General features: G+C 56.4%; 2 protein-coding genes across 2 annotated transcripts; both read left to right on the top strand.

Annotated features, from left to right (window-relative positions):
* The first annotated feature begins 301 nt into the window (after nucleotides 1-301).
* Nucleotides 302-2,659, top strand: CHC_T00001590001 (hypothetical protein). Its single transcript, XM_005712440.1, has one exon. It carries the CDS (start codon nucleotides 302-304, stop codon nucleotides 2,657-2,659), a length of 2,358 nt encoding a protein of 785 aa, XP_005712497.1.
* A 5,725-nt stretch (nucleotides 2,660-8,384) lies between these two features.
* On the top strand, nucleotides 8,385-10,868 carry CHC_T00008965001 (NB-ARC and TPR repeat-containing protein). Its single transcript, XM_005712439.1, has one exon. It carries the CDS (start codon nucleotides 8,385-8,387, stop codon nucleotides 10,866-10,868), a length of 2,484 nt encoding a protein of 827 aa, XP_005712496.1.

Genomic DNA, 10,868 nt, shown 5'->3' with positions numbered 1-10,868 from the left:
AGTGGGCTACTGTAGTGCAGGTCGGCCTGCACTGTAATACTGTCAGCTATGTCGAGGCTGACAGTACACGTATTACCCGTGGTGCGTGCGCGCTTCGTTCGCGCGTGGTACACGTGTGCACGTGTATGCGCGTGTCCGTTGTCCCGGTGGTGTACACGTGGACACGCGTGGTTGTACTGTAGAGCGTCGAGCTCTACAGTAGGGGATCCTGTTGTTGATCCAATCTAACTAACACGGGGCGTGTAACGTATATCGCCGCTTCGTTAAGGGCTTCTCGAAAATAGCCCGTCCGTTGACGGATATGACGCGCAAGGATTCCGATCCTGACTTCTATAATCCTACCGAGGATCAACTCCAGGCGTTCGAGAACCTTAAGGAGTGCATGATCGCTCCGCCGATCCTCGCGTTGCCTCGGCATGGACGACCGTACATGATCGACACCGACGCGAGCGCCTACCAACTAAGCTGCACACTGCTTCAAGAGCACGACCAGCCAAACGATTGGCGCCCCGTTGGGTATTGGTCTTACTCGCTGAACGACAGCGAACGAAACTACAGCGCTACCGAGCGCGAATGCTTCGCCGTAGTGTGGGCTGTCCGCACACTACGGCCGTACGTTGAAGGCACGAAGTTCACCGTCCGAACAGATCACGAAGCCCTGAGGTGGCTCATGTCCCTCACCGAGAGTTCTGGAAGACTCACCCGGTGGCAGCTACGTCTGGCTGAATACGACTTCACCATTCAGTACCGCCCCGGGCTCTTGCACCAGGTACCGGACGCCCTGTCACGCCTCGTGTCGCCGAGAGTCGCCGACAAACCTCGCCCCAGCGTCGAGGTGGATGACGACATTCCCACCTTCGACGCGGGCACGACCGTTCGAGACGTATCGAACGAGCTCGCGGGCCACGTTTGCATCGCGAGCTGCGACCACGAGGTCGAGCACATCTTCGCGACGACACGGAACCTAGCCAGCTCACGAAGAAGGTCGCGCGCCCGAGCGCGCCACGAGCCGAGGGGCGACGACGAAGCCCCCGCTCTCCAAGGACCCAATTCGTTCTGGCAGGAGAATGACGAGTTCGACGCCACCGACATCGAGCGCACCGCAGACCACGAGGCTGGCGCGCCCGACTCTTCGGTCGCCCCTCTGCAGGACGACCTTCCGGCTTCTCTTACGATAGAGGAGATTGCCGAAGAGAAACGCGTGGATGACTTCTGCCAAACCGTTTTGGCACGACGGTCAGAGTCCCGGGACTCCGCGTTCTTGGAGGACCACCAGGGGGTGCTCAAACGGAGACACCCCTTCGACCCTGCTATCGTGCAGGTGGTGGTACCTCGGACGCTCCGCGCTGGGCTCCTTAGCCTGTGCCACAACCCGGTCATCGCAGGGCACCCGGGCCAGAACCGTATGTACTACGCGCTCCGTCGCGAGTACTACTGGCCCCATCTGGCCGCAGATGTTGCCGCCACGGTGCGAGGTTGTCGAACCTGCGCGATGAACCCGGTCAAGCTGAGGAAACATCTCAACCGATTGAGATTGTTTCCAGCTACGAGGCCGCTCGAGAGTCTGGCCATCGACATCTTGGGGCCGCTCCCCAAGACGAAGTCAGGAAAACGGTTCCTGCTCGTGATCACGGACCGCTTTAGCAAGCTGACGCAAGTCGTTGCGTTTCGCACGATAACCGCATACACCGTCGCAGTTGCGTTCTGCGAATCGTGGGTGTTTAAGTACGGCGTCCCGCGCACGTTGCTGTCGGATAACGGACCGCAGTTTAATGCCAAGTTTTTCCACAGCACGTGCCGTGTTCTGGGGATAACCAATATGTACACATCGGCGTACCATCCCCAGACGAACGGGCAAGTCGAGCGATACAACCGAACGATCGCTGCGATGCTACGCAACTACGTAGGCGAGCATCAAGATGACTGGGACATGTACGTGGGGCCGCTTACGTATGCGTATAACTCCCACGTACACCGCACCACCAACACGACGCCGTTCGAGCTCGTGCTCAGCAGACCACCGCCGGAGTTCTCTCTTCGACGAATCGACGGTGACGTTGCCCCTGCCGACAGGGGGAACCAACGTGCCGAATTCCTCAAGACCTTGAATTCGACAATCCAGAGGGCCTACGGGAGCCTGCGACGGACGCAGGCTCGCTACAAGCGCGACTTCGATAAGCGCATACGACGGATCAATTCGCGACTCCATCCGGGAGAGTACGTATACCTCAACCCCACCGACGGGGGGAAGACTTCGAACAAGCTTGCGTCCCCCGCAGTCGGACCCTACCGCGTCCTCGCGAACGACCACCGAACCATCACGATCGATCGTGATGGGGTCACTGAGCGGGTCTCCGCAGATCGTTGCGTATACGCGCCACCGCCGACGGACGCACTACGGGCGAGCACAACAACCCCAGCTGACCTCGCCGACAAGGTCAGAGAGGGGACACAGTACGCTGTCGAGCGACTACTGAAGCACCGGGATATGGAAGACGGAACTATCGAGTTCCTCATCAAGTGGGCGGATTTCGACACGCCCACCTGGACTGTGCGGACTCACGTCCCGGAGGAGTTGGTGTCTCGTTACGCCCAACGCCTCCGGAAACGCACCGGCATGGACCTCAACTCAAACGTGAACGCGGACGTTCACGCTTGAGGAGGGCCCTAACCGCTCCTTTTGAGATAAAGGTAACCGACCGCGGTTGGACAAAATTCCAATAAAGGGGCAAGGACACCGGTCCTCCAACCTCCCCCGACGGGGAGGGAGTCACACGACTCCAGGAGAAACGCCGGACGAAGATCCTCGAAAGGAGCACGCAAACGCGAAGAAGTCGCGTGACAGCAAGCAGTACGGGCTGCTCTATGACAATCCCAGCGGAAGCGGCAACTAACGGAGAAGAACAACGGACCCTCCCAGCCGACAATACGGACCAGAACCGCGGTAGTCCACAGGGGTATTAACACGACAGCATGAGTCAGGGGGTCCCAAATTCCCTCGCCGCCACAGGAGCGCAGCAGCGATCTGCATGAACTCTCGAATCGCCAATTGTTAAACGCCAACTCACGGGGCAGGGCGTGGGATTTCACGCGCTCTGTAGCGTGCCATGCCCACCGAAAGGGTCGCCTCGATAACCTGGCGCCGGTGCGTGAGTACGCGAACGTACGGGGCGCCTAAAATAAGGCACGAGGAGCAATGGAGGCGTACCCATGCTCAAGGTACGGACCAAGTGAGGACGAGGTGAACAAGCCCGACGCGCAATTAATACGTCGGCGCAGAACTCGTGCCACAACTGTCGACCCGCCTCACCGTCAGCCTGCGGTACGCACTGTAAATTCGGTACAGACCGTTCTGGCAAACCGCCGCCACCGACGGCAGAAGGTTAAAAACAAATGAAATTAAGCGTGAATGGGAAATTACACAGCCACGCGCGGGTGGCACGTGCGGGAAGCGCCCCCGAGCCACATGTAATCGATGACAGAGCAGCGATACGTGCGTCGCGCCCGACACTTGGCAATAACCACCCCACGGGCGGGGACTAATTTTTTGGCAAAAATACATTTTCGCGGGAAAATTATTTTTTGGAATTATTTTTTTGGGGGATTTAATCAAGGTCAATGCGCTTCTGCGCACGTGCAGGGCTGGACAGCGCGCGCGCATGCGTGTGGCACTGTAGAGAATGCGCTCTGCAGCAGTTGCCGGACAGAAACGCGCACGCGCTCGCGGCACCTGCCTTCACTACCGACCCCGCGTCTCCGCTCCCTCCTTCCGCCCGCGCGATGCTGCTCCGCCGCGCGCTCTGACACCGTGCTGCCCTACGAGCCCTCGCCGCCGACGGCAAGGGGGCCGAAGAGAATTGCATTCGTCGCGCGCCGCGCCCTCGCCATCGGTGGCGAGGGTTGCGAAGGATATGGACCGTCGTCACGCGTCGTCGTGCGCTGCGCCCTCGCCATCGGTGGCGAGGGTCGCGAAGGATAAGGATCGTCGTCGCGCGTCGTCGCGGGCCGCGCTCTCGCCATCGGTGGCGAGGGTCGCGAAGGATAAGGCCTGCGCCGCGCATTCGTCGCGCGCCGCGCCCTCGCCATCTGTGGCGAGGGTCGCGAAGGATAAGGATCGTCGTCGCGCGTCGTCGCGCGCCGCGCCCTCGCCATCGGTGGCGAGCGCCCCGAAGGATAAGGACCGTCGTCACGCGTCGTCGCGCGCTGCGCCCTTGCCACGGACGGCGAGGGCCGACAAGTCTACAGTACGAGGGGGGGGGTCGGTACCGACCGCCACCGCCCGGGCACAGGCCCCGGAGCGCCCCCGCTCGCGCCGGTATAATGCTGCGAACCGTGCGGCGGGAGCCGATGGCGCCGGCACGCCCGCCACGAGGGCGAGGTACGCCAGATAGAAAACGGACTTCGCGTCTTCGCGCTCTTGCCTCGACGGCCAGCAGCAAGAAGAAGGGTAGCGAACGACTACGCGTCCGCGCACTTCCCCGATGGGGAGTGGCGCCCCAGTGAGGCGACCGTCGCGAGCGCAATTGTGAATGCCGATCACACACCGGACGGACCTCCGCGCATCGGACGCTGCGGTCGTACGAGAGGAGCCGTTCACTCTCGCGCCTCTCGTTGCTCTACGAAGAGAGCCATGTTCGAACAGCATGATGGGCACGCAGAGTGACGACCGCCGGCAACCGCGAGGGGAGAGGCGCGACCCGTAAAGGCACCGCACGAAGCGCCTTGTACGCGATCGTCGCCCCGGACAGGACGACAGCCAACGGAAGGGGTGAACAAGAACGGAGAGCACGACGCACGAGGAAGTGAGAAACAAACGCAGGCGGAGGGGGGGTAGGGAAACGAGGATCGAGTCTGGGAAGGAAGCACGAGTCACTCTATAAGCACATGTGACCGCAGACGTTCACACTTGTGGGGGGGGCCGTGCAGTATAGCCCCCCCTGGGGGCTTTTTAGTTAGATTGGATCAACAACAGGATCCCCTACTGTAGAGCTCGACGCTCTACAGTACAACCACGCGTGTCCACGTGTACACCACCGGGACAACGGACACGCGCATACACGTGCACACGTGTACCACGCGCGAACGAAGCGCGCACGCACCACGGGTAATACGTGTACTGTCAGCCTCGACATAGCTGACAGTATTACAGTGCAGGCCGACCTGCACTACAGTAGCCCACTACAGTACCTCGGTACTGTAGTGTTATGATAGATTGTTTTGTATATTAAATATAGAGCGGACCCACGGCGGTGGAGGGGGACAAGCACGGACTTGTCACCTACCGACCGTCAAGGTCCGACTTCCCGCTTATTTCTAAAGTAGCGTTCGCCAACTACCTTAGAGCGGCACCGAACGCGGGTTGAGGACGCGCATGGTACGCCCACGAGCCGGCTCCGCCTCCGTCCGTCGGTACTGGATCGTTACCCAGTACCGCGCCGGGGCGTCGAGGCGTCGAACCGCGCGCCCGTATCGGCGTCCTCCCTGTTCCCGCTCTACCACGCTACCCGGGCCCGCTGCCCGGTGCCGTTAGCTGGTGTCCTGCTTCAACCCCGTCTTCCCGATCGGACGGGGTCTACGTCGAGCTGTGCATACACCCCTCTCCGCTGGGGGGTGTTTATGCTACATCGTGTTCGTTCTCTCACTCATTTTTGGTGTGTTTGTTCTGTTGATCGGCGTGTTTCTGGATTTGGTTGTCGAGTCGGAGGGTTTCGCTGGTTTGTCCGGCGGGTTGTTGCAGTTCGGCTCGTATCCTTGTGCTTTTGCTCTTCAGTTTAGCGTCTGCCTGTGATGCGGTTGGGATGGTGACGGATCGTGTTCAGTGGTTGCGTGTGGCCCATAACCTGTGATTCCATGAACTCCGATGCCCCGATCCTCTCAGGAGCGGGCAGCCGTCGGAGTCGCATTCAGGAGCATACGTCCCAATAATGGCCCTGGGCCCCAGAGTCTGTGACCCAGAGCCATACAAATTTGGTCCCAGTTACCAGAGCTCATGGCTCCGTAAAATCCTGGTTGACAATTGATTTTTCTGATATTCGCCTCAAACGGCACTCCCATTGGTCCCGGTGGTGGACCTTGTTGGATCCTGCAAGCAAGGCCTCAATGATGGAATATTTCCATCCACCCTCGATCGGAGCTGTATTGCGATCCGGCATCTTTAAAAAGGTTGATGAATGTTTCTGAAGTTTCAAAGGTTCCCAAAGTGCTGCTGAAAGTTTGAGCAACTTTTTCTGCGAAACTCAGAAACATTCTGGAGACGTGCCCTCTCGCATTGCACTACCAGGCTCTTCCATTAATAGCTGTCCGTTTATTGGGGGCGGTCATATTCTACGAGTAAATCATATGGGAGAATGGATGGCTCCGATTCATCGGTCCCACCGTTTTCAGCCAATCAGAGCTCTTGGTCCTCAAAGAGCCAGGTCCCACATTTTGAAATGTGACTGTCTCCCCGCCTTCCCTGACATCACGGAAGGCGGGGAGACAGTCAAAGAGACGCAGGGATGGGACGAGGAGAAGCGCGAAGCTAGTGAGAGTGCGCAGCGTTAATGTCGGGAGGATGGCGAACAGGGCGGGATAATACGCAAGTGTATGCAATAATTGAAAGAGAGCACTGGGTCAGGTCAGGGGCAGGCGTAGGGGGTGGGGTCTGGGAGTGGTTGGTTGTGGGATTGTGTGTTGGGATTGTGTATTATGTTTATGCGTGGGAGAGTATCAGCAAAGCCCTCGAGGTCGTATAGAAGCTGCTCAGCAGCAGCAGAAGCAGCCGCGGCTGCAGCGCTCGGGGACGCGGCCGCTTCTCACGCAAAAGGCTGGCGCCGATGCGAGCGCTTCGGACTATGACTGCGACAGGCATCGTATAGAAATTATGATGGGCAGTAGAAAAGTTATCCTGGCTTCATACAAGGGCGCCGCAACAGAGGACACCAAAACCAATATATCCAGGTGCTTTGTCCTCTTCCCGGGCACCCAGCGGTCCCTTATGGATCACCACTACGACGAGATCATCATCTCGGCAGGCGTGCCCAGCTGTCGCTGTATGATGTTTATGGGCGAGTCTCATAATCCCTAACGAGACCGCTGTTTCCACTCTACCAGCTCTAAACGATTCTATACCACCTAACTGTTCGTGTGTTTACTTGGATGCGCTTCCAGTGAATTGTCTCTGTCTTCCGGGGGAAAGAAAAGAGCCTCAACGTCCGCGCCCCACCACTACTTGTTTTCCAAATACGCCGCCGTTTCCGTGGGTGTCACCGGCCCATCCACTTGACTCAGATAATCTAAGAGAGACTCACGCGCTTTCGAAGTCCAGAATTGGACAGCTGGTGCGAGCAGTAGATCATCACCTCGAGGATCTTTCCCATACGTAAGCAATTTGTAAACAGCTCGATTAGCTGTAATGATATCTTCCAACTGAGCCACTTTTACACAAAACCGAAAAGAATCGGCAAACCATTGCCAAAACGTTTGCGGAAATTTTAGGCGAAACTATAAACGTCCGTGCAAGTTTTGGAAAGACGTGGTCACAAGCATAACTGGACTTACAGTGACAGGTATTTCCCGTAGCGATTCCATCATGCTTCGTCCACTGTTGGCAGTGGCGCACCAATGATATTTAAACGAATAAAAATGCGCTACAACACGGCATACCAGGCGAGCTGAGTCATGGACGCAACACCAGGGGCAAAAATGAAAATGAGACGGGGCCAGGGCCAGAACGTCTCGGAGCGGATGACCGCGCAGGACCTAAATTATTCTCCTGATCGCGACTCCGTCGGCGACTTTATTGTGCAAGTGTGTGGCGTGCCCTATTGGCGTTGCCTTATTTGTTAGCCTGTCTTACTTGCCTCTGGATGTAACCACACTGAGATGCATACACGTGTCGAAAGTCTCGACAAGCGGTTTTGACCTGCACTATTAACGGTTTGCACTACTCATAACTGCACTATTGAGGAGGTACTCTCTGTAAATCAATGTTTCATGATTCTTTTCATGTTTTAGGATGAGTGCGTCTTCCCTCGCTAGAATCACACGAACATTCATTCACGAAAGAACAAGCGAAAGCACATCTGCTCACCCTACTGACCCACACGACCCGAACTTTCATTCACGAAAAAGCACATCAGCTCACCCTACTGACCCACACGACCCGAACATTCATTCACGAAAGAACAAGCGAAAGCACATCAGCTCACCCTACTGACCCACACGACATTCGGCACTGTTTCCGCTTTCGTCGACAACGACAGGAGTGCCGCGCTGAACGCGGCCTTCAACCTTCGCGTCCCTGTTTTTCTAACAGCCGGTGCCGTTCTCACGCACAACACACTCCTAACACACTCCTAACACACTCTGCACTTCACCAACTTGTCTTTAGCTATTCACAAAAAATGCAGGAAAGCTTCCGGCAAGAGACGGGACCAAGTAGAAAACGGCGAGAGATACAGTCTCCCGATGTGTTCATAAGCCATGCTGGCCCGGACAAGCTACTCATCGCACGTCCCCTTTCCGAGAAATTGCAAGCTCATGGTTTAAATTGCTTCCTCGACAAAACCTCGATGGAGCCCGGGGACTGCGGAGAGGATGAAATGACGAAGGCTATAGAGTCTGCGAAGGTCGGTGTTTTCATACTTTCTCCCGAGTTTGCGGCTCGAAAGTGGACGATGAGGGAACTGCGTTGCTTCCTACGCCGACGGAGAGAGGCGATAGGGAGTGAGATGCGGCCACCGACACTGATTCCGGTGTTTTACAGATTAAGTATTCGGGAATGCAGAGAGTTGGAGCCCGAGTTAGAGCCCGATCGGTACCGGGATGATGAAGGAAATAATATTTTTGAAGTTGAGAAGTTTTTTAGCTTGGAACGACAGCGCGAAGCGAGCACGGATACGGTGAAGAGAGAGCTACAAGAGCTGGCAGGTATCACTGGGATCGAAAATCACGACAGGGCAACAAACCTGCCGGGAGATGAATTCGGCCCTCTTGCAAGGGCGCATCTTGTGGAGCGAGTGTTTCTGTGGGTGAAAAAGAAAAGTGAGGAGCAAGAAGACGACCGCCTTCACGATCGTATTCTACGACCCAGCACGAGCATCGATACTCGCACGGCAGTCGAGCAAGAAGCGGACCACCTTCACGATGGTGTTCAACAAGTAAGCGCGGCCGTCGAGTCGATCAGGGGAGGAAGGGGTGATGTGTTCAGGGCGTCAATAAGAGCCGAACGTAATCCTGCGTCGATATGTGTGAAGCTTGATTCTCACGGGAGCGATGGATTCCCGAACACGTGTGAGTCGCTTCTAAAAGCGGCTGTACTACGGAGAGATAGGAACGAGCAAGTGGGTGCGACAGCAGTGGGACAGGGCGGAGTCGGGAAGACATGCGCTCTACGAGCGATCGCGCACGACATTGAGATTAAGGCGGAGTTTTCGGGAGGAGTGTACTTCGTGTCGTTGGGGAAAGACGGAAACGTGGGACGGCTGATTGAAGAACTGTGTGTGATTGTGGAAGCGTCCGGTGGCAAGCAGACGGCTGCAGAAATGCGAGAGCAGAGCGAGTTTGGAAGGGTGTTGGCAAAGGTACAAGCGTGGTTTTGCAGTCATGTGTGTCTGTTCATCATTGATGATGTGTGGGTGGTAAATGATATAGACACGAATATCCTTCAAAAGTTGTCTGTTCTAGCTGACACTGCGGGGGACAGCGGGGAAAGGAGGAGCAGACTACTGTACTCCACGAGGGATAGGGAGCTGTATCAGATTGGGGAGCGGGTTGCTTTCGAACCGAGGGAGAGGGTAGGGAAAGAAGCAGTTGACATGCTCGTGCACGCGAGTGCGGCGAATCGAGAGGAAGTGGATGATACGAGATGCAAAGAGGCCGTGGGTGAAATACTGGAAATGTGTGGCGGATTGCCGCTTGCCCTGAACGTAGCGGGAACGAGTGTGAGGTACATGAGGGAAAGATGGGAGGGAGAAGTGTCAGAAGCATGGGGGGAGTACCTTTCGAGGATGAAGAGCCGTAACACGATTCGCGGGGAGAGTCCAAAGGACGGATATTTGTCGTTGGATGGGACATTGCATACGTCACTAGATATCCTGGGGTCCAATGTGGGAAGCAGTGGGGAGACGGTTGGTGAGTTTTCGTTTCGAAAGATGCACCGGAGTCTGTGCATCATGAAGAAGCAAGACCGGATACCTTTGTGTTTGGTTGGAGATTTGTGGGAGATAGGCGACGAGTGGACGGAAAGGTGTGCAAAGGAGATGGAAAGGGTTGGATTAGTAGAGTTACAGTATGAGAAGGGTTGTGGTGGGTTGCGGGTGCATGATCTGACGCACGATTTTGCGGTGGAAGAAGCGAAGAAGAAGGAGGGTGTAGAAGAGTGGTGTAAGAAGATGGTGGATGTATGCAAGGCAAGAGGAGGGTTGCTTGAAATGAGTGAGGGCCGGGACGGAGAGGGTAAGAGCGCACGGGAGGAGTATGTTTTCGAGAACATATATCGTATTCTGAAACAGGGTGGGTGTGTAGAGGAGCTGAAGAGACTATTTTTGAGTGCGCGATGGGTGAAGACAGTGCTACAGAGAGGTGGGGTTTGGCAATACGAGGAAGCTGTGAAGGGATTGAGTAGAGACTTGAAGCGGAAAAGAGAAGGCGGGAAGCCAGGAATGGGACGGGTAGATGAGGATGCAGCGGATGCAATGGTTTTGATGATGCGGGCTGCGCGACTGAGTGTACCCTTTTGTGGTGAAAGTAGTGCCGGGATTTACTTTCAACTATTTGGGCGAGTGAAGCACAAGGCACACGATTCAGGTTGTGTGCGTAAGATCCTGGAAGAAATTGAGAGATTCGCACCGTACGTACGGACGGTACGGACGGGGTGCGGCCTGTGA

Source organism: Chondrus crispus, genomic scaffold, assembly GCF_000350225.1.
Source record: "Chondrus crispus Stackhouse genomic scaffold, scaffold_104, whole genome shotgun sequence".
In the NCBI taxonomy this organism is placed as follows: Eukaryota; Rhodophyta; class Florideophyceae; order Gigartinales; family Gigartinaceae; genus Chondrus; species Chondrus crispus.
This window is presented reverse-complemented; position numbering and strand designations above follow the sequence as displayed.

What these genes read in the sequence shown, in the direction of transcription:
- CHC_T00001590001 (XM_005712440.1), top strand. Translation starts at nt 302, where the DNA reads ATGACGCGCAAGGATTCCGATCCTGACTTCTATAATCCTACCGAGGAT.
- CHC_T00008965001 (XM_005712439.1), top strand. Translation starts at nt 8,385, where the DNA reads ATGCAGGAAAGCTTCCGGCAAGAGACGGGACCAAGTAGAAAACGGCGA.